General features: G+C 35.0%; 4 protein-coding genes across 8 annotated transcripts in view; all 4 read right to left on the minus strand.

Annotated features, from left to right (window-relative positions):
• LOC306905768 (CASK interacting protein 2) overlaps positions 1-3,033 on the minus strand; it is a 53,723-nt gene extending 50,690 nt beyond the window's left edge. For both annotated transcript variants that reach the window (XM_079476652.1, XM_079476651.1), the window contains exons 1-2: positions 2,844-3,033; positions 1,441-1,788 (exon numbers count right to left, since the gene is read on the minus strand). In XM_079476652.1, the coding sequence (XP_079332778.1) occupies positions 1,441-1,534 (94 nt within the window). In that variant the 5' untranslated portion in view covers positions 1,535-1,788; positions 2,844-3,033. The remainder of the gene's footprint in view (positions 1-1,440; positions 1,789-2,843) is intronic.
• A 354-nt stretch (positions 3,034-3,387) lies between these two features.
• st6galnac1.2 (ST6 (alpha-N-acetyl-neuraminyl-2,3-beta-galactosyl-1,3)-N-acetylgalactosaminide alpha-2,6-sialyltransferase 1, tandem duplicate 2) lies at positions 3,388-13,414 on the minus strand. The gene is made up of 15 exons (XM_079476842.1): positions 13,206-13,414; positions 12,792-13,062; positions 12,550-12,712; positions 11,971-12,139; positions 11,638-11,776; positions 9,054-9,154; positions 8,727-8,810; positions 6,167-6,398; positions 5,588-5,750; positions 5,245-5,413; positions 5,025-5,163; positions 4,642-4,745; positions 4,048-4,131; positions 3,821-3,920; positions 3,388-3,714 (listed from the first exon to the last, which is right to left on the minus strand). Exons 1-15 carry the CDS (start codon positions 13,292-13,294, stop codon positions 3,493-3,495), a joined length of 2,229 nt encoding a protein of 742 aa, XP_079332968.1. The 5' UTR covers positions 13,295-13,414; the 3' UTR covers positions 3,388-3,492.
• Positions 13,415-13,547: 133 nt separating this feature from the next.
• On the minus strand, positions 13,548-18,249 carry st6galnac1.1 (ST6 (alpha-N-acetyl-neuraminyl-2,3-beta-galactosyl-1,3)-N-acetylgalactosaminide alpha-2,6-sialyltransferase 1, tandem duplicate 1). Of its 3 annotated transcripts, none has more exons than XM_079476846.1 (9): positions 18,060-18,234; positions 17,667-17,931; positions 17,183-17,345; positions 16,938-17,106; positions 16,621-16,756; positions 16,351-16,451; positions 15,041-15,124; positions 14,808-14,907; positions 13,548-14,731 (listed from the first exon to the last, which is right to left on the minus strand). In XM_079476846.1, the coding sequence occupies exons 1-9, from the start codon at positions 18,152-18,154 to the stop codon at positions 14,537-14,539; spliced, it is 1,308 nt and encodes a 435-aa protein (XP_079332972.1). In that variant the 5' UTR covers positions 18,155-18,234; the 3' UTR covers positions 13,548-14,536. The 3 variants fall into 3 exon arrangements, with proteins under 3 accessions (XP_079332972.1, XP_079332973.1, XP_079332974.1); XM_079476847.1 differs by having other exon boundaries at positions 13,555-14,731; positions 18,174-18,249; XM_079476848.1 differs by lacking the exons at positions 13,548-14,731; positions 14,808-14,907; positions 15,041-15,124 and adding an exon at positions 15,598-15,762.
• mxra7 (matrix-remodelling associated 7) lies at positions 18,245-23,764 on the minus strand. Of its 2 annotated transcripts, XM_079476849.1 has the most exons (5): positions 23,320-23,764; positions 22,959-23,054; positions 22,551-22,659; positions 20,446-20,542; positions 18,354-18,742 (listed from the first exon to the last, which is right to left on the minus strand). In XM_079476849.1, exons 1-5 carry the CDS (start codon positions 23,572-23,574, stop codon positions 18,628-18,630), a joined length of 672 nt encoding a protein of 223 aa, XP_079332975.1. In that variant the 5' UTR covers positions 23,575-23,764; the 3' UTR covers positions 18,354-18,627. The 2 variants fall into 2 exon arrangements, with proteins under 2 accessions (XP_079332976.1, XP_079332975.1); XM_079476850.1 differs by lacking the exon at positions 22,959-23,054 and having other exon boundaries at positions 18,245-18,742.
• Between the last annotated feature and the right edge of the window lie 1,979 nt (positions 23,765-25,743).

Here is a 25,743-nt window from a genome sequence, read left to right on the forward strand (position 1 = left end):
CATGGTGCGACTTTTCAATGAACTAAGAAGAAATGAAAAAACAGTTCTAGCAGTACTCAGGGCTGTGACAATATCAGATTATCTCAGACATTAGTCGAATTGGCCCAATGAATCAAACTCAAAACATAATTGTAAGGATGCAGGGGAGATTTTGTAAACATTGATGCCGTGTGTAATTTGTTGGAGGATCTATTGACAGAAATGCTATATTATATACATAACTATGTCTTCAGAGGTGTATTAAGACCTTACAGAATTAAGCGTAATGTTTTTATTACCATTGAACAGCAACATATATTGTGATCTTGCGTTTATAAATCAGGATTTTAGCAGCAGTTAAAGTGACTGCTGGTGGCATCAGAGAGTAGAAGAAAAACAGATATCAAGTGCTAACACTAACGTGATGCAAGCGCGACATGATGACGTCACAAATACGCTTATTAGTTTGTGACTATCTGTCATGGAAACACTGCTTAAATTAGTTATTTCTATCAACGTACACCACAGGTCCCCTTACATGGAATTCACCATGTTGTTTAGCCCTAAACAGATAAATTGCTCTACAGAGCACGTTTCGTAAATATGTTATCTCCTTCAGCAAAGAAGCGGAAATGTGATGACATCTTGATTCTGTGTCAGCCACCGTAGTACTTAGAAAGGTAAGGAGGAGTGACCTGTTGATTGCAATTTGCAACCTCACAGCTAGATGCCGCTAAATTTCATACACTGGGCCTTTAAGGCAAAATGGGAAATGGTTGCAAAACCACAACCTACTATGTCAAAGGGTCAACCAGATACTTGTAGTGAATACAAGATTTCACACTGTGACCAGTGCTAACATCATCCTCTGTAGGTTACCTGCATATAAATTGTCAGTAACGGACCTTAGACCTCTTTGCTGAGTCCGGTGAGTAACAGACAATTTTAACTGTCAAACAAACAGTGCTAAGTGCTAAGTTAACAAAGATGCCTTATTTACATTCAGTTGTTTTGTGCACATTTGACTAAATGGTTGAATAATGCTAACGGTGACTTTATGTTAAGTTTTAATGCAGCTGTTGGTGCCACCTGATCAACACTGTTAATAAGGCCAGTGTTGTTGTCAACACTATTGACATAGCTCAGATGTTAAATAACCTGAGTCACAGATGGATTTGGCTTTACTAAAGTCCACTACAATTTAGGAAAATTAATTCTTCAGAATGATATTTAAACAAAATGGATAAGTGACAAAAGAAAAATAGTGAGTAGACAGGTCAAATCAAAAGGCATTACCGTATAAAATGGTTTCAAACATGCAAAATATAAACTCTAACACCAGGATCATGTACATTTCTGTATGATGAATAATGCATGAGCGATCCAAACGGAATGTGAATTGACCAAAATGCTGACTATCCATTTGAAGAAAAATCTTAAAACAGCACAAAATCTACTTACTGTTTCGGTTGGTCTTGATCTTGGCCAAGAGTTTATGAGCTAAGGGAAGGTCTCCATTCTTCACAGCCAGAAGAAGGTCCTGCTCTTTGCCCATGGCTCTTATCCAGCAAAAGTGTTACAATCTGGGCTCACACTCTCATGATCCTTTATGTTCACAAAACAATGGATTTGGCCTTTGGTTTACGATATCATTTTCACAAACATGATTCTGAGATGTTACCACATGAAGCTTTTCATTCTTCTTTGACAGAAGAAGAGTCGTCTTTAGACTTATGGAGTTATTCTACGTGAAGTAGAAGTTTGTTCTTGAGTGCAAGTCATCTTCATAAATCACATCACAGAGGATACCTATAGGGGAACAACAACCAAGCTATATTATCACCATAATAACCCTGTTAACAGATGAAGAGGTTCCAAAATGAGATAGCTCTGTTTTTTATTATGTTATCATACCTGTGCTGTGTTTTATTGTGTTAGTAAGGTTTATTTGTTTTAGTTATTATGGCTTGAATCAAAACAAAACAACTGCAGTTTGATTGATATCAATTGAAATGCACAATAAAAAACGTGATGAGTTATCTCATTTTGGAACCGAACTCTTCAGATATCGCTGAATACTCTTCAGCATGCTACACCTTAAAGTGACAGTTCACCCGAAAATGGAAATTCTGTCATCAATTGCCTCTCCTCTAGTCATTTCAAACCTTAATGATTTTTCTTCTGCAGAACACATAAAAATATATATTTAAAGAAAGTTGGTAACCCGCATTCACTTCTTTTGTATGGACACAAAACCAATGCAAGTGAATGAGGGCCAGTTGCCAACATTCTTCAAAATATCTGATTTTGTGTTCTGCAGAAGAAAGAAAGTCATACAGGTTTGAAATGAGAAGAGCTGAGTAAATAGTGACTTTTTGAATGATGGATGTTTATTTGTGGGTGAACATAAAAAATATACAGTAATGTTGTTTTTGAAGAACACATTGCGCATATATTACATCTGTACATAATATAAATATAAAATAGACATAATATAAAAACGGTTTTTACTCAAAAGCAAATATTTTTAGTTATCTGAACGTTTGCTGAATGCTGATGAAATAAAATCCTATTATTAAATATATTATTATATATTATTATGTCGATTTCTTATTGTAAGCCGCGCGCCGGTCATGAACGTCTGGCAATTTTACTGCAACCTGCGCTTATGTGACAAATAACGCAATAACTTTGCGGTCATAGTTATGGAAAGTAACACAAAACGGATAACAACTCATTGACAATAATTCGACACAAGTTTTCTGACCGGTTACCTGTCCGGAAGGGTTTAATTCTATAAGGCAAAATAATCGATTCACTTGCCTCCACGGATCATATGCAGCCCGCCTGTCAATATAACTCACCTGCAAAAACTCCGGTCGCAAACGATATCCACAGAGTCCAGAACAGCAAGATTTTAATGAGTATAATCCTGTTTATAATCTCTTTCTTGCACGAACGCGAAATGCCATACTTGGGAACGTGTTTGACACAACACCAGTGTCAGATGCGTGAGCGCGCCCGTCTGTCACGCGCCCGCCTGTTGTTGCTCTCTTCCTGAAAGGTGCGCTATATTTTTTCCAACATGTTGTAAGTTTGAAAAGAATATGATGTTAAATATAATTGTCTTTGCATTCGTGGATTTTTTATTTATTATAGTATAGCGCCTTTTTAATAGGTTTTATGTGATCATTTGCCCAAAATTAACCAAGATCATATGACTGGTCGTATTAATAACTACAGAAACCCAATGTGAAATCAACGCGGTTTTCTGAATGTAAGAGTGACATCTAGTGACATAACTGTGTAATAGCCTATCAAATGAGTGGCGTTTACTAATTTTATAAAGATCAAAGACTGGGGGTCCAACACGCCCCTCTAGATTTGGATGACGTTAGAAAATGATATATATATAAACTGATGTTCTTGGTTTATTTATTTATTAATGGGTAACAAGTCACAACAATCCCGATTTTTTCCCAAGCCTTTATCTCATCGTGGAATAACATTTATTTAGACTCCTCCATTCTCTTGCGTTTCAAGGAAAGTCACATTCCCACTATCAGAAGTTCTCAGATACAACCAGATATGTTTGTCCTTATGAAGTTTGCTCCAGGTTTCCATCTCCAAGCGATAATCGTGATTACCAAAAAACACCAATTTAGTGTGTGTGGTGTCATAGTAGTAGTTTGGATATTTCGAATGGTCAGCTGTGCTGAAACCATAGACTCTCACCTAAATAAGAGAAATTCAAGAGAATAAAACAAGAAATTAAATGAGAAAATATATGACTTGGTGAGTAATGGATGGTCTTCCATCCCATGCAGAAACAAACACTTACAATGTCACACGTGTGCATAGCCAGCAGAAGAGTAAAGGCTCCATTAGTGGGTCTGACCAACCACCAATGTTTTGTTTGTAATTGTTTTGACTTAAGAAACCTGAGGTAAAACAGCAGCACACGATCCAAAATAAAGTAACCTCATGTCTACTAGTCACATTAAATACTGTATGTACTACTTCATCATACTGTAGTGTCTGCTGCATGCATGTAATGTTCAACCATACCTGTTCCGCACATATCTGAGGAAGTCTGGATGTAAGACATAGTAGGAACTTTCATTAAAATGCCCGCTGTAGTAATTCCTTGGCCTAATAAAATCATACAACAGGTTTTTTTTAAATTGCATTGAATGCCAAAAGCTTACATACTGCTCGTAGGTATACATAAAAGAGCCATAGCTTTGCATATATGCACAGCAAATCATTTCAGCTTTTGCATTTGGACAGCTTTGCAATTTTTTAAATATCTTTCTAACCAGCTGTTTTTGAAATAAAGCCAAATGGCTTCATGACCTAATTTTTACGTTTTTTATTAGTGTTGTACCAGTAAACAGCCATAGCATACTATATTCATATTCAGTTAGACTGATAGTTAAGGATTTGTAGTATTACAAGTACTCATTAGCAACAATCAGAAAAAAGAATTATCACAAGAGTATACTGTAAATGTATGAAACGTTCATGTAGCTTCATGTGTTCTTTTTACTTGGGCATGGAACTCGGGTTCTGTACTTGATAGTGTGTACCATCAACAACAAAATGTATCTCTTTAATTTCAGTTTATGATAACACAATGTTAATAATCTCTGAATGACTTACGTATGTTTAAAATATGCTCCTGATGGTATACTTCTGTTCTTCATAAGGGACTCCAGAAAATTGTAGTCTCTTGGACCCTCTGGGATTAAAACATATTTAATGTCCTAATACAAAAAAAGGGAAAGAAATGACATGCCACACCACCTTAAAATCCGAACTTGCAAGCATGAGAAAACATATTAATCGATGCTAAACAATGAATGACCGTATTCATCATTATAGCAAGACGCTTTCTGATGCTAGTAGATTTAAATTCAACTTAATTTTCATAAATACTAAGAGCTATCAGGTAAAATAATTTAAAATGTCATTTACAGAAGGAATTGCTCTACGGTGAAGCACACCAAATAATGCGATAGTGAGTTTATAACCATGTGTCACACCTTGTCAGTGGGAATCTGTTGGAAACCTCTCTTTTTGTGTAACATTAAGGAGCTGATTAAGGAATGTGCAGTGTGCACATAAACTGAAGTCCTTTTTCCAACATCCTCCTCATGCCCTTCTACAATAGCAGCATTCATCCTAACAAAAAAAGGATGCTTAAATGACCTTCATGTAATAATAAAAATATTCCTTCTGTAAAATGTGATTTAACAATTGAACCTGAACACATAATGATTAGAGTCAATCTCTGTTCCTAGTCTGGAGCCATTGAGAATGCCTGATGTCCCAACAACGGCACAGCGAATACAGCCGCCATCTTCTTCTGTGGGTACTTGCAATATTTGGTTAGAATGAAGTTTTGGGATGGTGTCAACAGCTGCTTTTATGTCTATAAAAGGAAAAGCCCTACATCATAATTTTGGTGCAACAGTTTGACATGTCACACATTCACCTACCAGACAGCAAGGAAAATTGACTAAATGCTGCCTCAGTGTTAAATTTGCTATTTAACATTAAATCAATTATCTTCACTATCTTGGTATAGTTTGCCGATCATACAAACCTGTGTAATTGACTCCCATATAGCCAAAGGGATTGTTAAAGTGATAAAGCCTGTTCCACTCGCTAACATTAAGGTGATCACTTTGTAAAAACAGCTGAATGTTTGGGATAAACGTCTTGTTAAATAAGGGATCTGTGGAATTCCGCAAGGAGGTTGTGCATACCTAAAAGACATTGGAAAATGTCATTAAACAAGTTTAGTTATATATAATAACAAAAGACTGCTTACAAACAATAGAACCTTGCTCTAAACACAATGGAATAGATTTAATGCTTATAATGGGAATTGTATTGTTTTTAACGAAACTATAAATTGCGTCTACTGATCGGCTGTGTGAAGCTTTCTTTAGGTGGGATGTTTTCTGGTAGGTGGAAACCGATAGAACACCATTAAATCCTATTGAAATCCTATAGGCCCAAAACTGGAATTTTGCAATGGCTTAATGGATAAAGCTAAAGGGTGCGCAATGATTCGCCTATCCAAGTGAGTGAAATCACCCGTTGTGCACATACTGACCCCTGCTGGACAGCCCATAATACAGTAAATACAGATCGATTGCTGCTACGGTGTTGAACTTACGCTCTGCTTAAACTGTGGATCCAATCGATACAGATCATCAAATTCCCATTGTGGCAGAGAGGTAAAATTGAGCTTGTCCATAACTGGTACAAGAGTGGATTGCATCCCGAGATGAACTGGATTTTTAGTAACATTTGCAATCGCAGCATCCTTCGTAACAGGACTCTCCGTTGGGTAAACTTGCACTAAACCTGTGCCATTGCTTTTCTCGACCGCAAACGAGCAATACTCTCTGGAGAGATGGGAAAGCACAGTTATCGCAAACTAGACCTTCTTCTTGGCATCATTAAAAAGAATCCAACGGCTTTGCCTATTGTTTTGTGTTTTAATTTGCTGTTGTTAATCGACTATGAAAACTGATTTACAAAGACTAAGTTTCAAGGATTAATGTTTGGTCTTTTACCGCAGGTTTGTCTTTAAAGTGCATTTGTCGTCGTAAAATGTGACAAAAAGAAAAAGAAGGGTTACAGTCGAGACCGATAAAGCCAGAAAAATCTTCGCTACCGACATCCTCCGTGAAGATCACGTGACACACGCGCACCTGTTCGTCTTCAGCCTGATAAGGTTGCGGCTCCCAACAAAAAAATGTCCAGAAATGACAAATTTGTGCGATGTTCACATTGGTATAAATGCATACAAGATTTTCTGACACTGAATATAAACTGATTATGATTCTTAAAGGCGTTTTATAGATATGCTGTTATGTAAGAGCATTGATATTTGGGTTCGTGGGTTCGATCCCAGGGGATTGCACATACTAAGAAGCAAATGTATAGGATAATGCAATGTAAGTCGCTTTGGATAAAAGCGTCTGCCTAATGCATCAATGGAAATTATATTGACAGTCCATGTTAATATAATGTGATGTTATTTTTGATAAGTCTCTACCAACTAGCAAAACATTCAGAAACATTATCCCTAAATCTGTGGCCTCACTGTCTAAATACTGCATGTTTACATACTCATGTTCAAATATTTGATCACTGCATGTTGATATGCTATTGATAAAGATCTGCTCCAGACAAGACATCGTGTGAAAAAACATTTTCATAAACAACCTATCCAGTTTCATAAATTGGTTTCATTCACATTTAGACCTATCCGTTCAGCAGACAACATACAGTGTATTCAAACCTCCCTGGGAATTGAACCCTTGGTCTTCACATTGCTACCATATTCATGTAGGCTATGCATATATTCATATCCCCACAGACATGTGTTAAGCTAGAACACTTCGGAAGATGTAAACAACGCTGATTCAGAAGAACTTTTGAAAAAAACAGGTATTATTTACAGAACATTTATTACAGAATAAAGTTAAACGATAAATGTATACTTTCGATTATATATGTAAGATTTAAAAATGATAATATTAAATAAATAAAAGCTAAACCTAGTGAAGAGGTCTATAAGAAATAAATGCATATGAGCATCCCCTTTGCCTATATATCGTCAAACATCGATAGATATCTAGAGAAGTAACCTGCTTAGATATACAGCATAATATTTTGTATTATTTTATTATTATATGTACTGCAGAATAGTGTACAACGAGTGTAACAGAGCTATGGCCTTGGAAATGTCGATAACTAACACAAAAATGTCATGCTAAATCACACTTTGACTAACAAAAAGATTGTCAAAAGAACAGCGGGACTATGTCTTTGATGTGCTCATGTTTTCCTTTCTTTGGTACAGTCTAATGACTCCAGAGTCGTGTAGTTTCTTCCAAGTCTTGATCTCCAAGCCATAGTCATGGTTAATATAGAAAATGACACTGGTCTTTTTGAACTTTTCAAAGTAATAGTTGGAGTACTTATGGTGGTCTTCTGTAATGAATCCATAGGCATCAACCTAATGTTGGAGGTTAAGAGAAGAGACTTTTATGAAATAATCAGAAGGTATAATATATTAAATAAGATTGACTATACCATTGTAAAATAATATATTTTACTTACAATGTCACATGTATGCAGAGCCAAGAACAAAGCAAAGGCTCCGTTTGTTGGCCTGTACATTGCCCAGGTATTGTCTTGCAGTTGCTTGGATGGCATGAATCTTGACATCATGTAAAAACATTTTCCCGACAAAAGTGTTTTAAAATGAACTTTGGTTATTTTCTGACTTAAAAGGGTAGTTTACTCAAAGTACAAATGTACAAACATTTATTCATGTATACATTTACTCTGTATATGTAGATATTTTAATTGGTTTTGTGTCCATGCAGTGGATGTCAAATGTATTCAGTGTCGTTTGGTTACCAACATTCTTCAAAATATCTTCTTGTGTAACTCGAGGGTGTGTAAATTATAACAATTCTTTTTTCTTGTGAACTATCATTTTGAGAAAATGAGAAACAAAAAAGTACACTAACCCTCTTCTCTCAACAGGTAGTGGTCTAGCTTTTGTTGAAACTAGTAACTTTGTATTAGCACCTATTGTACTATTGCTCTTTTATGACGTATCGCTTATAGCTCCCCGAACTCTTTGTAAGTCGCTTTGGATAAAAGCATCAGCTAAATGACTAAATGTAAATTTTACCATTGAAATTTTTAATTACCTGTTGCGAATGTATCGAAGAAAATCTGGATGAAGGACATAAAATCTGCTCTCATTGAAATGGCCATTGAAGAAACTCAGTGGTCTAGGAAAGAAAAGGTCAAAACTGTTTTTTAAATGTGTCAAATTGCATAAATACTTTAGTCTGTGGTTAAAAAACTGTCAAACTCTTTTAATTTTGTGTTGGGCTCATTATTGTACTTATTTGCATTAATCGTGTTTGCATTTCACTTTTGAACTTCATTTACATGTTAAAAGCATCTGCTAAATGCAAAATATAACTGACCTAGATATATAAATATAAAAGACCTAGATCTTGATCCTGTACCTCACACCCTTAAAGTTCCCTGTGGCCTCCTTTCCCTGTAGTAGGCCTTTGAGCCACTGGAAGTCCCTCAGTCCCTCAGGGATCATGACATATTTGATGCCCTGTTGTATAACAGAGAGACGGTTCAGTTTCGTTAGTGTTGGGAAAACACTTTTAAAGTGATTTCACCAGGGAGATATAAGCAGTTGTGGGTGCCATTACATCATTAAAGAAGTCCACATGACTGGACTTTTTGAAGGTATGCACAATAAGTTGGTAGCGTGACTCTTATGTCCATGTAATGTTCATGTTTTGTCAGAGCTTCAAAACGGCACAAAAACTAAACGTGATTGGTTGCTTTACCTGTCAGTCATATGGCATCTTCAGCGGGCCTTGGTTTGGGCCTTTTTGGGCCCTTTTTTGTATTTAGTTTTTATTTAAATATTTTTTTTGCTCAAAGCTTGCTCTCTGCACTAGCAATCTAAGAAAAGATCATGTTTGGAATTACGGTATATTATAAATGGGAAACTGAATCCTATACCCATTGTCCTCATAATTTGCTCTATGTAATTTGCAATGTAAATGAAGGCTATACTATGCTGGTTTATCATTTCCAATTATAAAACGTTCAGATCTGGTGCTTGATTCTGATTGGCTGAGCAGAGTTCTAAGCTGTTATAAAATGCATAGAATATTTACACTCCCCTAAAGGATTATTGGGAACACCTGTTCAATTTCTCATTAATGCAATTATCTAATCAACCAATCACATGACAGTTGCTTCAATGCATTTAGGGTTGTGGTCCTGGTCAAGACAATCTCCTGAACTCCAAACTGAATGTCAGAATGGGAAAGAAAGGATTTTCACCCACAAACGTTTTTAGGGTTTACAAAGAATGGTGTGAAAAGGGAAAAACATTCAGTATGCGGCAGTCCTGTGGGCGAAAATGCATTGTTGATGCTAGAGGTCAGAGGAGAATGGGCCGACTGATTCAAGCTGATAGAAGAGCAACTTTGACTGGGATATCCACTAGTTACAACCGAGGTATGCAGCAAAGCATTTGTGAAGCCACAACACGCACAACCTTGAGGCGGATGGGCTACAACAGCAGAAGACCCCACCGGGTACCACTTATCTCCACTACAAATAGGAAAAAGAGGCTACAATTTGCACGAGCTAACCAAAATTGGACAGTTGAAGACTGGAAAAATGTTGCCTGGTCTGATAAGTCTCGATTTCTGTTGAGACATTCAGATGGTAGAGTCAGAATTTGGCGTAAACAGAATGAGAACATGGATCCATCATGCCTTGTTACCACTGTGCAGGCTGGTGGTGTTGGTGAAATGGTGTGGGGGATGTTTTCTTGGCACACTTTAGGCCCCTTAGTGCCAATTGGGCATCGTTGAAATGCCACGGCCTACCTGAGCATTGTTTTTGACCATGTCCATCCCTTTATGACCACCATGTACCCATCCTCTGATGGCTACTTCCAGCAGGATAATGCACCATGTCACAAAGCTTGAATCATTTGAAATTGGTTTCTTGAACATAACAATGAGTTCACTGTACTAAAAGGGCCCCCACAGTCACCAGATCTCAACCCAATAGAGCATCTTTGGGATGTGGTGGTACGGGAGCTTCGTGTACTGGATGTGCATCCCACAAATCACCATCAACTGCAAGATGCTATCCTATCAATATGGGCCAACATTTCTAAAGAATGCTTTCAGCACCTTGTTGAATCAATGCCACGTAGAATTAAGGCAGTTCTGAAGGCGAAAGGGGGCCAAACACAGTATTAGTATGCAGTTCCTAATAATCCTTTAGGTGAGTGTATAACGCTGTCCACATTACACAGCCTAAACATAATTTTATTTACTTTTTTTATAAACCTTGCTACGTATATTGAATAACCATCTTATTAAAGCAATAAGCCCCGAGAAGCAGTGGGTTACCTATAACAGCTAAGGGGGTTTTAGGCGGGGCGTATTGCTTTAATATACAGCCAGGAAAGAAAATTAAGAGACCATTCCAAATGTTCATTTCAAATCATCATCTCTGGATGTATTGTGGCCATTCCAGTCCATTGTCTGTTGAATTTCAACAAAATCAAACCTCAGGAGTGACAAAATCAACAGCAAATGTGAAAGACAGTATAACAAGACACATGTCAACTGTGATAAAATCCAGGTTAACACATAAAAAAGAATTTTTCAACTTTTCCTAAATACATGAACAAATATTACTGTTGTATTGCTTAAAAGTGAACATTAACTTTTATTTGCAGTTTTTGAGGTCTCCCGTGTTCTTTTCTTTTTTTTCAAATAAATGCCAAAAGAAACCATATTTGTATTTGAAATTTGGGAGAAATATTGTTAGTAGTTCTCCGGATTGAAACTTATAATGAAAATAATACATTTTAAATTCAGAAAAACAGTCTCTGAAGAGGTCTCTTAATATTTTCAGCAGCTGCATGTGTTGTATATACAAAACTTTTGCCTTTAAATATACTTTATAATCCAAAACATCATGAATAATATGAAATGACATGAGAGTGGGTATTATTACTGACAGATTTATTTAGGTGAACTAAAATATACTGACCTCATCTTGTGGAATACTGTCATATCCAAACTGACGAAAACTCAGAAGGGTGGTATACAATGAATAAGCTGTATGCACAAATACTGAGGTCTTGTTTCCAACATCCTCCTCATAACCTTTTGTAAGAGCCCCATTCATTCTACAAAAAACAATATTTAAATACAGCTGTCATTAACTGTAAACATCCCATTGTGGCATCCTGTATCATGATATAATATTAAGCAGCCTAATTTATTCACAACCTATGCAGAAAGGATTTAGCACCACTACAAAAAAATTCTTAGCATTAATTTATTGACTATAGACAGCAAGGATTTAAACATATCTTCGTACCGAAACACATAATCATGTGAGTCGATTTCTTTGCCCATTTTTGAGTTATTGAGAATGCCACCTGAGCCCACGACAGCACAGCGGATACAGCCATCCTTTGCACTTTCAGGCACAGGCAGTAATATTGAAGACTTTGGCTTTGGTATCAAATCAACTGCTGGTTTTATTTCTTCAATCGGGGGAAGAATATGCACATGAAAAATAAATGGAGATATCACTATTGCACCATTCACTCAAACATTATTAGGGAATGTATTTTATTTGTGTAACATATTATATACATAACTTAAAATGTATAGCTATGTATACAATGTATATATTTGATATGAAATATACATTGTATTTACAGTATAAATTCAGCACATACCCAAATCTATTCATATTTGGTTAAATCATGTTTAAAAACCTATAACCTGCTTTATTATCAGGAAAGCTTGTGTTTATCGTTGGTCACCAGTGTGTGTCAGATTAATATTTACCTACACTACACACCTTTCTCAAACATGTTCAGGACATGCACTAAGGACATTGTACTTGCATGGAGAATTTGACAGAGAAAACAAACACAAAGGTTTTTACCGTCATATCTGTACTCCATGAAACCAAAGGGATTGTTGAAGTGTGCTAATCTATTCCATTCTGTCATGTTGAGCTGACCTCTGTACAGCCATAGTTGAATATCGTGAAGAAAAGCTTCCTTGAACCTGAGGTCCTCTGTGTTTCCTAGTGACTTTGAACAGGTCTATGGAAAAACGAAGGTTGTTTTAAAAACGACTGAAAAACAGCACTGTGATGTCAGAATAAACTTGGAAACAACATACTAGTTTTCTTGCTTCGTGGTCTCGTAAATAAACATCTTCGAAATCCCACAAAGGTAATTTTGTGAAATTTGTCTTATAAAGAATTGACATAGGTTTTGTGTTGTCTTCATGTTCGACAAACCGGTTTTCAGCTATGTCGAAACGTGTTGCTCTAGCCGATAAACTCGGACGTTTGGAAGTGATGAATGCTTTAATAATTCCACCTTGACCATTTGTATGCTTGAGGGTTTCTTTCCAATAAAGTCCAGATTTAACAGCTACTCCTTGAATTCTTTAAAAACAATGAAAATGCAGACAATTTAAATAGCAAATAAACAAAGACAACAGTTAAACCTGGGATTAGAATATTTAAAGAATCATTTAGCTGTTAATTTCTCTTTAAAAGATTCACTTTATTATATTTTCACAACTTACCTGTTCTCAGCGAGATGTATCGAAAGTACAACATAAAGCAGCACAAAACATGTCAGAACGAGACTAATATAACCCAAAGCTTTCGGCATATTTAATAACTAACTTACTTTCATTCTAGTTGGATATGTGTCTGACACTGTGAGAAATACTTGTTTTACTAAATGCCTGTACAAACTCACTGCGTCATCATGTGGTTAGTTCTGGATTATGAGAGATGTGGACTAGATGTCGCACTTGACATTCAGTAAACCTTTCTTTGGGTGAAACACATTTTTCAAAGTCTTTGTTTCTTCACAGACAAATGCGTATTTCAAGGATATAAAGTTTGCATAATTCAATCTGACACATTAATCCTGTATTATACTTTATTTATAACTATATAAATTGTTTTTTTAATTGATGTGGATTGCCTTGCACGCAAAAAACAGCTTATTTTTATTGAGATTTTATGTAATTGTTAAAATAACACATATAATAACACATATATTAACACCAACAATGACATACACATGATTTGTTTTAACATGTAACAGAAAAAATAAACATGCCACGAATGGCAATATGCATAACAGAGGTCACATGAATATGTTTGTTCAGAGTTTCACAGATGTTTTTTTCTTGTAATGTCCTAAGAACCACTAACAATAAACACAAATTTAAGAAAACCAGCTGGTTTCCCTGTGCAGATAAGCCTGAAGTTTTGTGTGTTTTTACCTGTATGAATACACATTTCTGTGATCCACAGAACCATAAACTCACTCAAACATAAATACCATGTGTTCTGTGTGTGAATATATTGGTACTCAAGCAACATTCTTTTCTAAAGAGAAATGCAAAATATAAAACAATTCATCTTAGTTTGAAATCTGTAAACAAAATCTCAAGTTGTTTCATATATTCAGCACACTGACTTTATCAACATCACCTTTTTTTCTTATAAAATAGTATAAAATTGAAGTACAAAAACAACAGATAAGGAATTGAGTATCATGGTGTGATGGTACGACTTTCACAAGCAGCATTTCACTTGTTGAATTCTGTTTATCAGAATAGTTCTACATGACAAAATTTGCCCATTAGCGAGCAAGACACAATCTTCTGTACATTCACATTTAGTCATTTAGCAGACTCTTTTATCCAAAGCGACTTACAGAGAACATAAAGAAAACAATAAAGTGGTCTGTCAATAGGAGGCAATAATGCTTATACCGAGATCGCTTTTACAAAGCCGGAACAACACTTATTGAGAGCGATTAAGAGTGTGTGTGGTTTTTTTTTTGTACCAAAGCAATAGTTTCATGCACCCCAAAGATCATCAATAGGAAGGAGATTTATTTGTTTGATGTGCTTGAATTTTTCTGTGTTTGGTAGAGTCCAATGATTCCAGCGTCTTGTAGTTTCTTCCAGGTCTTTATCTCCAAACCATAGTCATGGTTAATATAGAAAATGACACGAGTTTTTAACTTATCAAAGTAATAGTTGGAGTACTTATGATGATCCTCTGTAATATATCCATAAGCATTGACCTAAGGTTAAGAAAATTACATGTCAAGTACTACTCCAGACGCTAAAATAACAGATATATATTTATATAATACTTACAATATCACATGTGTGCAGAGCCAAGAACAATGCAAATGCTCCATTGGTTGGTCTATAAATCCACCAGTGTTTGCTCTGAGTTTGTTTCGATAGCATGAATCTTTATATTGGAAATATAAAACATGGCAATAAGAGAAATGACACTCACATGCTGATAAGCGGTACACAGTATTTGAAATGTCTTTATTCGTTCTGATTAGACACATTTCTAAGTGTAAGCATAAAGATGTTACCTGTTGCGAATATATCGAAGAAAATCCGGATGAAGAACGAAGAATCTGTTCTCATCTAAATGTCCGTTGAAGTATTTCAATGGCCTACAAATGTTTTTATAAAACATCAAACGCATAGCTTTAATTAATACAATTACCATTTACTTATTAAATAATATTTAGTCCCCAAGGCCTTACAATGTAGGTGCAGAGCCATATTGTTTTTTAACCAATTATTATTTCTATTTATTGGGTAACACTTTAAAATAAAGTGCTATTAGTAAACCTTATTAAATGCATTAGCTAACAATTAACAATTACGTTTTTCAGCATTTATTAATCCTTGTTAATGTTAGGTCATGTCAATACAGTTATTCATGTTAGCTCTCGGTGCATTGACTAACGTTAACAGTGACAGCGTTTGATTTTAATAATGTATTAGTAAATGCTGAAATCAACGTGAATTAATATTAATAAATGCTTTACAAGTATTGTTGTTATTTCATGTTAACATATATATAAACTTATTGTTAACAAATAGCATAACAAATACCATTTCTTCAATCGTCAAGGCCATTACTTACTCAAAAAAATCTTGAAAATTGGCACAAACATCAATGTCATCACATTTTGCTCCTTGGATTGCATTAAATACATAAACTGGTTGCATGTCAAAAACAAGTCGGTGTCATCGGCCAAGGGACCAGCACACATGCATGAATGGGAAAATAATGTAGCTACATCTGAAGATCACATATACATGAACGTAAATGCTTACGATTGAACTATCGGCATCAGCACATGTGAAAAATGAAGCCAATGCTTTGCCAATATAAACATGTGTTGATTAAAGGGGTGTGACATATGAAAAGCGCACTGTCAAAGACCGTGCAAAGACAAAAGTTGTCACACGCACAATGGTAGCCTACATTTGTCCGGGAGCATACAACATTTTTTGTTATGACAAGTGAGAGATAATTTTACTTGCCCAACTGGACAAGTAACTTGGAAAAAATGAATTGGTCTGTGCTAAGAATATGAGGATTGGACAAAGCTGCGTGTTTGTGTGAACTGGGTTTGTCGTCTTTGTACTTGTTTGTGTGTGACAATAATCAATGTGGCAGCGCACTGAGGCCATATAAGGTCGTTTGTCACTAATTTGTTCATGTGATGAACTGTATTTGCATATTTTTTTTAAATGATGAGAACAGCGGTTTATACTTGTGCTAAAACTCTTTGACCTCTGTCGCACCAGTGCTATGTGCAAAAAAAGTGTATGATTCACTTACAGTATTTGCATTATCTGCTAGAAACAGAGCTTGGTACCGTACCTTACACCTTTAAAGTACCCTGTGGCCTCTTTTCCCTGAAGAAGGCCCTGGAGCCACTGGAAGTCCCTCAGGCCCTCAGGGATCATGACATATTTGACACCCTGGGCAATATTAGAGTTTATGTTAAACAAAGATACCTATCTTGATCAAACATGTTAGTGATTTTAATAAAATTTCACTAGGCAGTTTGTGCAAACAAATTCAGCCATGTTATTACAGGACTGCAGCTTTCACACTGCAAATACAGCCTACAATAAAATATATACTGACCTCATTTTGTAGAATACTGTGAAGGCCCAAACTTTTGGGCCGAAGGGAGCTATGTAAAGAAAAAGCTGTGTGCACGTAGACCGACGTTTTATTTCCAACATCTTCCTCATAACCTTGCGTAGGAGCTCTATTTACCCTATGTTAATGAGTAAATAACATTAGGATGAAAACTGCTGGAATCCATTATTAATATGAACAACAATTTAAATCAAACAGCCATCATTATGCTGTCCTTTCAGCTGTTTCTTTTGAAACAAATTCATTCTCATCCTTCTAAGTCGAGGATCTTGTCCACACCCACAAACATTTCTGCTTACCGAAACACATAATCATGAGAGTCGATTTCTTTGCCCATTTTTGAGTTATTGAGAATGCCACCAGAGCCCACGACAGCACAGCGGATACAACCATCCTTTGCACTTTCAGGCACAGGCAGTAAAATTGAAGACTTTGGTTTTGGTATTAAATCAGCTGCTGGTTTTATCTCTTCAACAAGAAGCAAAAAATCATTAATATGCACAAACAAACAGGACCCAAGCCAGAACTTATCTGTAAATGTCACCATCATATGTGTACTCCATGAAGCCAAAGGGATTGTTGAAGTGTGCTAATCTATTCCATTCTGTTATGTTGAGTTGACCTCTGGACAGCCATAGTTGAATGTCTGGAAGAAAAGCTTCCTTGAACGTGAGGTCCTCTGTGTTTCGTAGTGACTTAGAACAGGTCTGTGAATGAGTCGTTTTAAAAAAAGTTAAATGGGTCCTGTGGTTCGGGCGCATTTAAATAAATTGTGATACATTAACATTTAGTGGTTGAGCTTGGTATGGCAGTCTGAATTTAAAATACTGGAGAGGGAAGTTTAACCATGTAACAGTTCTTTTCGGGTTTTTTTTTATTGTTGTCAGAAATAATCTATAGGCACTCTATTGTTTGTGTACGTGTTGTAAAAGTGCGTATGCACAGTAAAGTTTGTTTTTGCTGTTAAGAAGAAACAGTCTATAAAAAATAAATGGCACTGTGATGTCTGAATAGAACAAACAACTTACTGGTTTTCTTGCATTGTGGTCTTGTAAATAAACATCTTCAAAGTCCCACACTGGTAATTTTGTGAAATTCGCCTTGTAAAGGATTGGTATAGGTGTCATGTTGTCTTCACGTTTAGCAGACAGGTTTTCAGCATTATAGAGACTTCCAGATGACGATAAACTTAAAGTGGGAGTGATGCTGATTTTGATAATTAGTGCTTGATCATCTGTATGGTTGAGGGCTTCTTTCCCAAGAAATTTGAAATCCAATACTCTTCTTTTGAATCTTTAAAAATAACAAAGAAACGAAAAGCAAGAAATGTATTTATCAAAACAAATAATCAATAAAATATACAATTCAGTGCAAGACAACGCAGGACATGTTCAAATTTTCAGTAACATTATTAGACTTACCCATTTCCATGTTTAGAGAGATTTATCCAAATAACTCCATAGAGCAGAATGCAACAAGTCACACAGATACTACACAGAATCAGAATGTTCTGCATATTTTATGACTGCTCTTACCAGGTCATGTGCAAAGAAAGATCTCGCTGCGTTTTAACACCAATGTTCAACTGTCATCTGCATATTGAAAATGTTGCATCATCAATTGTTTATTTTTGGGCTGTAGCCCGCCCATTAATGTGACATGACAACTCAACCTGCTTCTGCCAAAAGAATGCACGAGCATACGCAAAACAGATAAAAGATTACAAATATTTTATTCATAACTCATTAAGTCAAACTACATGGAGAAAATAATCCTTAAATTATAATTAAATAATTTCTAAAAAAAAAAGCAAATACCCATCTACTTGTAGGTACTTTAGGTTTGAGATTCCTAAATAGACATATTATACATTATGTAAGTACATTGTACAGCAATGAATAGTAAAGTATATCCTAATAGTATTCAGATTCGCTACAATAATACATAATGTATATAATAGACAGACAGAAAAAGTCTGAAAAAACAGACTTAAAAAGAGTAGAGTTTAAGCTGTTCTTCCAAATCGCTCTCTGTCACATCACCAAATGTCTCTTGTTTGTCTCGGAGTAGTTGGAAAATGGCAGCTAGCTGATCTCGCTGAACCCTGTAATGAAAAAGCTCATTCATCTACTCACTCATTGAAATAAAAATCTACATGTTCTAAACATAAAAACAACATTACAAATAATACTATGCATTTGAAAAATGTATGAAACTATAGAATTTACTTCATTTGCATAGCACTTTGTTGTCTATTTAGAAAGTGTATTTTGTGGTGATTAAAGCTACAGTTTGTAGAAAAATGCCGCAATAGGGCGTACTATCGAAACAACAACAATGATGTACTTTGGAACTGTGGAATGATGGGATCATTTGTCTTCAACTCCACCGCTGATGGCCATCGATCAGACAGGAACGAGAAATCATGTTAGCGGACGAGGTTTAGTAATAAAGCTTTATAAACGTTGCGTATAATTGTGGCACAAAGATAATGGACTGCTGGAAACAAGCTAGTGGCTTGCCCGACACTATACGTGCTACATACGACACTATACGACACTATATATGCTAGACACTACTTCCACATTTGTCCACGACACTGTTGTCATGCGGTTTCTACGTCAGTAAAGGCGGTAACAAAGGGTAATGCGGATATGACGCCATTGACGGGCAACTGCACAGCTCTGTGTCACGGTTTAGAATGGCGATTTTCTCAAAATTTAGAAGTAGCGGTACACATTTGAGATATTGAAAGTACTCAAAAGTTTTTTTTATATTTCACTGCTAAATTATTACAACTGTACCTTTAATGTTTCAGTGGATTTAAAAAACAGGTATGACATACTCATCCGGGTTTCAGGGAACAATGGATTTTGTCTTTCAATTAAACCATCGCAAGCACACCTTTTCAAATATTTGTTTAGTCTGTCTTAATCATTTGCGTGACTGGAAACTCTTCCCTGCTAAAGAAAATACGAATGTTTACTTGATCAAATCATCAACCAAACTGCCGTACCATATTTAAATACAAACCAGAAATATATATATTTTACAATACTCAAGTACAAATAAAAGTGGTTTATTGTTTTGGAATTTAATTAAACCCTATTAGCAAACAGTAAATGGTGCAATTTGATCATATTTATTTAGGAACACTAAAGCTCTTTGTCATGGATTGGCTGTTTGCGTGGAGTTAAAGGTCAAATTTTTTATGAAAGTTAATTTTCACCAGATTTTTAACACAGCATATGTGAAAGGCTGAATAAATTGTTTTCCAAATCTAGTTTTTTTAAAAACTGACATAATGTCTCATTTAAGCAAAATGACCAAGCAAAAAACTAAATAGAAAACAAAGTAACTACCACTATCAGACATCTAGTCAACATGTTAACCTGGATACAAGCATGCATTCTAACAAAGTTCAAGAAGGGTTGTAAAAGTTCAAGAAGGGTTGATCCTATTTAATCCAAGTATAAAAAATTATAATGTAAACAAGGGTGTGAATTCCTATTATGTCTCATTAACCATACTGTCCATAATAAGGGATTCATCTTTTCAGAGTTAAAAAACTGACTAAAATGACTTTAGTAAAGTAAAATTGTTGTCAAGAGAAACCATGGAACCTTTTTTTACCATTCAGCAGGTAATTTGGTGCTTTATATATGAAAAGGTACATGCAAGTAAACACTTCAGCAAAGATTTCAGCAAATATTTTTTTGTGTTTACCTATGTGAAATGGCTATCCAGTAAGGCTAGATAAATAAGGGGTTGACAAGTAATTACAATAAATTTCAGTGAGAAAAATACCTCTGCTCTTCCTCCAGTTCTTCTTTGGTCATCATCTTTTCAAGCTGACTGGCCCTCAGCATGCCAGCCTTGTACTTCAAGGGCTTCTCTTCAGCATCTATTACAAAACAAAAGATTTACAGCTATTAGTGAAGTAGAATGTTTGTAATTGTGTCATAGTTCGAGCTAAAAAAAGATAGGAAATATTTATTATCAAGTTAACCGGTTTTATGACTTATAAACATGCAATCTGGGAAATAATTTACATTTTTTACACTTCTCTTGCTCGGTGTTTGCTTGCGTAACTTCTGAAGATGATGTAATTGTGCAGGCCGAGTGCAGACATACATTTTGTGTTGTATTTAATTTCTTATTTTCTTACACTTATTATTCTTCCTTATTTTCTATTTATTTAATTTATTAGTTATAGATTATATTCATTTATTTTTATATTCAAAATTATGTTGGATGCTGCCTTTGTTTTGTCTAAACAAGTAAATATGAGCATCTAAACGCAACGATGAATATTTTGATAATAAACTTTCCTCATTTATTATATCATCACACAGATGACACACTACGCTACCATTGTGGATGAATTACAAGACATTATAATCTATCAGATATATCAATAGCATTAGTAGTAGCATTAGCAGTAGTGAAATGAATTAAACAATACACAAAGGCATCTGTCGTCCGATGCAAGACCATAAAGATAACGTATCTAGAACATGTGTTTAATATCAGGAAATTACTACAACAAAGAGATCAAAGTTGAAACTATCTTCAGGGAAAACACATTAACAAAGGTAAACTTTAGTAAACAGTAATTGTTGACAAAAAAATAGTGTGACACTGGATAAAGATCATGCATAGAAGTGAATAAAGTAATACATAAAACACATCTATTAAAAACTTCAAAATATGGTGAATTCTGAAGTAAATGTTTGATATCACTTTACATTTTTCACCATATACATCTCAACGTTCCAAGTCACAAAACAGCTCATCCAATTAGAAAAGTATTTTGTCTTCATTTTATGATACTGTTAAAGGGAAAGTACAGTTTGAGAGGGAGATGTGGGATTAAGACTCAAACTAAGGTCAGCGTGAGCCAACAGTTGTAGCATATCGTCCCTGTCCTTCTAAATCTTGTCCAAATTTGTTGATACAGGAAATAGAAAAAATATCATACTTTTTAAATGGTTTTATACTGTGTTGTCAAGTTGACAAGCACTTTTTAATACTACTTTTCATTGGTTAGATATTTGCAAAACCTAGTGAAAGGATGACTGATAATAAGGATTTATTGCAAAAATATGGAGGTACGAGGTTTAAGAAGCACAGCGGCAATTTGCATAGACCACTGCACTTCATCTGCATTAAGTCAAAAAACAACAGACAACAAATAATGATTAATGCACAATTCTGAGTACTGTATAAAAAATATGTGCACCATGCAAATAAACTTAATGCAACTTTTTGAATTTTAAGTTGTTCTACATTCTTCATAAAAGGTCTTTGCACATACAGTCCGATATTTTCATATGCGTTTTTTCGTATTTGGCTCTCGTTTTTTGTATGGTGTCTCTGAATTGTTTAAAAAGGCCACTCAAAAAAACTTGACGGATGCAAATTTTTTATGAGTGACAAAAATATCTACATTTTAGACTCAATGTGGAATGGGCTTAACTCAGTCTGGTCAACCACATCTCTCACAACATTAAAAAATCTACTTAAAACTCATCTCTTGTGAATACCTGACAGACAAATGAGAGAGAGAAAAGAAAAAGAACTCTATCTCTCAACAGGTATTGTTCTAGCTTTTGTTGAAACTAGTAACTTGGAATCAGCACCTAATGTATTATTGCTCCTGTATGACATATCACTGTATTGCTCCCTGAAGTCGCTTTGGATAAAAGCCTCTGCTAAATGACTAAATGTAGATGTATTAAGGTAACACACAAAAAACTATTAAGTTATTAAAAAATATATTTTTCTGTTTTTGAAAATCCAGAGGTAAGTAGTTGGATACCACATATATGAAACACAAATCCAAAAAGTTATTTCATCCACCTGTGGGAACAGCCTTAAGCAAAACAAATAAAAGCTTATTATTATAATACCAGGGGACAGAGTATAATCCGTCAGAGCATCCTGCTCCTCCCATCTGCTGCCGCTTCTGCAATCTGTACAGTCTGACCTGCAGACTTCATCATGATCTGGGCTAGAATCCTAAGTAAAGAAACATAAATTAGAAACATCGATAAATTAATAAATAAACATATATATATATTAATGAATAAAAGGCAAGTGTGTTAGAGCACACATAGACAGGTGTTGTGCAATGTAAGCATAGAAATGTAAACAAAGAGTTAAACAAATAAACAGCACAAGAAACATAAATGAGCCTGCCTGGCTGCATTTCAATTACAAACACGCTTAATATAAAATGAAAATAAAATGTCCGTTCCATAGTGCACATTAAAGGGATATTTCACACAAATATTAACATTCTGTCATCATTTACTCACCTTCGAGTTGATCCAAATCTGTATAAATGTATTTGTTCTGATGAACACAGAGAAATGGACTCCCAGTAGGAAAAATGACTTTATCCTTTTTTTGTTCTGGTTAACACAAAAGAAGATATTTTGAAGAATGTAGGACAGAAGTTCTGGGGCACTTTTGACAACCATTGTATTCTTTCCTACTATGGTAGTCAATGGGGGCAAAATAGCTATCTGGTTATAAGCATTCTTCCAAATATATTTCCTTATGTTCATCAGTACAAAGAAATGTATACAGATTTGGAACAACTCGAAGGTGAGTAAATTATGCCATAATTGTCGTTTTTGGGTGAAGAACCTCTTTAAAAGCACAATTAACCCTTACCGATTGTATAGATTCATCTTTGGGTTTATTTGCATTAGATTGATGCGCCGTCTCTGGATGATGCGTTGCATTGCAGTTTGTTTCATTGTTGTGCGATTCTTCTCCAGTGTCTCTGTCATTTACAACAGTAGTGGTCTGATGCGTGCACTTTGATAGCGCACGAGATTTGTTTTTTCCTGTGATAACTGCTGCTACAATAATTGCAAGCAACGTAAAAAACAATGCCGGCAAAAAGAAGTCTGAGGATGCCTCCATTATGTCTACGAAGTAACTTACTTATCGGCGTTCCCTCTGACACGGATATTTTAATAATTGCATGCTTTCCAAACGTGCACCTGCTTAATATTTGATATCTTTCTGAAATTACTAAATATAACTGTCTTGACCAGCCCCTGATACATTTTACGCTAAAATGTGTTATGTTTATACTGACACCGGAAGTTACAGATTTCAAAATAAAAGTTAGAAATAAACAAAACGGCATTTTTTAGATTTGTTTTCATTAAATATATTTTAACTATTTTATCTAAATCATGTGATCTCACAGTGTACAGTGGTGATAACCACACAAAATAATTGTATAAAGGATTTATACTTTTGTTTTTGCTATAAAGTTCTTCATTTTAAAAGGAATGCCATAGAACAGCAAAACGATTTAGTCTGGATTAGGAAAGGCTAAATAAAAAAAAGAGTCAAAATCCCACATGCATTTTAAATACTAAATATCTGTGGTCAGAACTTCTTTAAATGCTTGCTCAATTAAAATGATGTATTTTAATGCTGTGTGTTGTTTGTGAATTGTGTTATTTGTTTATTTGTAATTTGTTTTTATATCATTTATTTTGTCAGAATGATTTTTTAAACCATGAATCCAACTACAACAAATCCATTTCATTAAATATATTCAGCACCACTTTTAAATCAGTGCAAGCATGGATCTACGAGTACACAGATAGGTTTTGGAATATATAATGTGTTTACTTTTCCTAGGCTGACACATTTTATCTTTGTATACATTTACTTACATCACACACACATTAACCTTACATTTTCAACCAAAATATATTTACCTTAAAAATCTAATGGACTCCTAGATATATATTGCCGTTCCAAGGATCTTATTTTTGCTGAACAAACATTTAAACTGTGATTATAAGCAGAAACAGGCTTATCAGTATTTTTCTCAGTGTATCACCCTTCGTAATCACTCCTATTAATTGTTTTAATGATGTGGAAGTAAGTTTTTGTTTCTGGTGGAAATGTCCCTCACATTGTATAAAAGACAGATCGATCCACTGTAAAGCTGTAGAGTAGAGTTGTATTAGTGTAAACCAGCACAGATACCAGAACCATCACAGGTCAGGAACTAAAGACAATTTAATTCAGCTGTTTCGTTACTCAATTGTTATCAGACTAATGATTTGTTTTGAAGGAAACCGAAGAGAAAAATGAACACTGCTGTATTTGTGGCAGTTTTTATATGCTTGGCCAGTGCATTGCCAGCAGGTGCAGGATGCCAACCTGTTGACAGCAGGTAAGCAAAAATCATTTACTGTAACATGTCCAAATCATTTTCAAAAAGGGTTATTTTCATTCATTCATGTGTCACAAAGATAAGACTCAAATTCATTTCATTTTATAATGTCATGAATAGCTCAATCAATGACATCCAAAAGCTGAGCCGTCGTTATGCTGAATCAACCATTGCGAGTGACATCAGTAAAATCATGGACTCCATGGTTCAGAAGAACTTTGTTAACTTTCTGCTCAATCAGAGAGAGAAGAAGAGCGAGTAAGTTTTAGGAAATAAAAGCAGCAGATTTATTTTAATACATTAAAAGTACAGAAAGCCTTTGATGTTCATTTCTACAGACCAATTTTGGCTGATCATCCAGATTACCGCACCTTCAATGACCTGCTGAAAAAGGAGTTCATGGTGTGGGTTCACAGTAAAGGAGAAGGTTTCAAGTAAGTTGCCTTCTGCTAATTAAATTTGTATTAAAATTATGTACCATGAATTTGACTGTTTTTCTCCCTTGACAAACAGAAACCAAGCTAGACAGAGTGTGCAGTAGAAACAGAATCCGGCTATGTTTTCAAGGACCACAAAACACTGCTTTCTGATAACTTATTATGAAATATCTTTCTCTGAATGAATATCTAACAATAAAATTGTTCTTCAAAATATTTTTTTTTTAAATACTTGTATTATTCATATCAATATTGCCACATCTGGAATTGTCTTTATCATTTTGCTGCTGTCCTTCTGAAACCTCATATATCCATATTTTGTGATTTTTATTTTTAGCCGATTTCTAAACAATATAAAGTGCTTGTCAACACAGAATTGAATCTTTAAAAAATTACAGTGTTTTTTCATTGTTTTATCGCTTGACACAAGAAATAACTATGAAAAAGGTTGCT

This window comes from Barbatula barbatula (assembly GCF_947034865.1).
Source record: "Barbatula barbatula genome assembly, chromosome: 16".
Classification (NCBI taxonomy): domain Eukaryota; kingdom Metazoa; phylum Chordata; class Actinopteri; order Cypriniformes; family Nemacheilidae; genus Barbatula; species Barbatula barbatula.

Bases quoted from the DNA above. Each gene is read 5' to 3' on its own strand.
- st6galnac1.2 (XM_079476842.1), bottom strand. From the start codon at position 13,294: ATGCCGAAAGCTTTGGGTTATATTAGTCTCGTTCTGACATGTTTTGTG. The intron at 11,777-11,970 runs GTACGAAGATAT...TGTTTTTTGTAG, and splicing joins TCACATGATTATGTGTTTCG to AATGAATGGGGCTCTTACAA. The intron at 6,399-8,726 runs GTAATTAAAAAT...CCATCTCTCCAG, and splicing joins CTTCGATACATTCGCAACAG to AGAGTATTGCTCGTTTGCGG.
- st6galnac1.1 (XM_079476846.1), bottom strand. From the start codon at position 18,154: ATGCAGAACATTCTGATTCTGTGTAGTATCTGTGTGACTTGTTGCATT. The intron at 17,107-17,182 runs GTGACATTTACA...TTCTTGTTGAAG, and splicing joins CATGGAGTACACATATGATG to AGATAAAACCAGCAGCTGAT. The intron at 16,452-16,620 runs GTCAGTATATAT...AATATTGCCCAG, and splicing joins ACAGTATTCTACAAAATGAG to GGTGTCAAATATGTCATGAT.
- mxra7 (XM_079476849.1), bottom strand. From the start codon at position 23,574: ATGGAGGCATCCTCAGACTTCTTTTTGCCGGCATTGTTTTTTACGTTG. The intron at 22,660-22,958 runs GTGAGTAAATGA...TTCTTTACTTAG, and splicing joins AGATTTGGATCAACTCGAAG to GATTCTAGCCCAGATCATGA. The intron at 18,743-20,445 runs GTATTTTTCTCA...TTTTCATTACAG, and splicing joins GAACTGGAGGAAGAGCAGAG to GGTTCAGCGAGATCAGCTAG.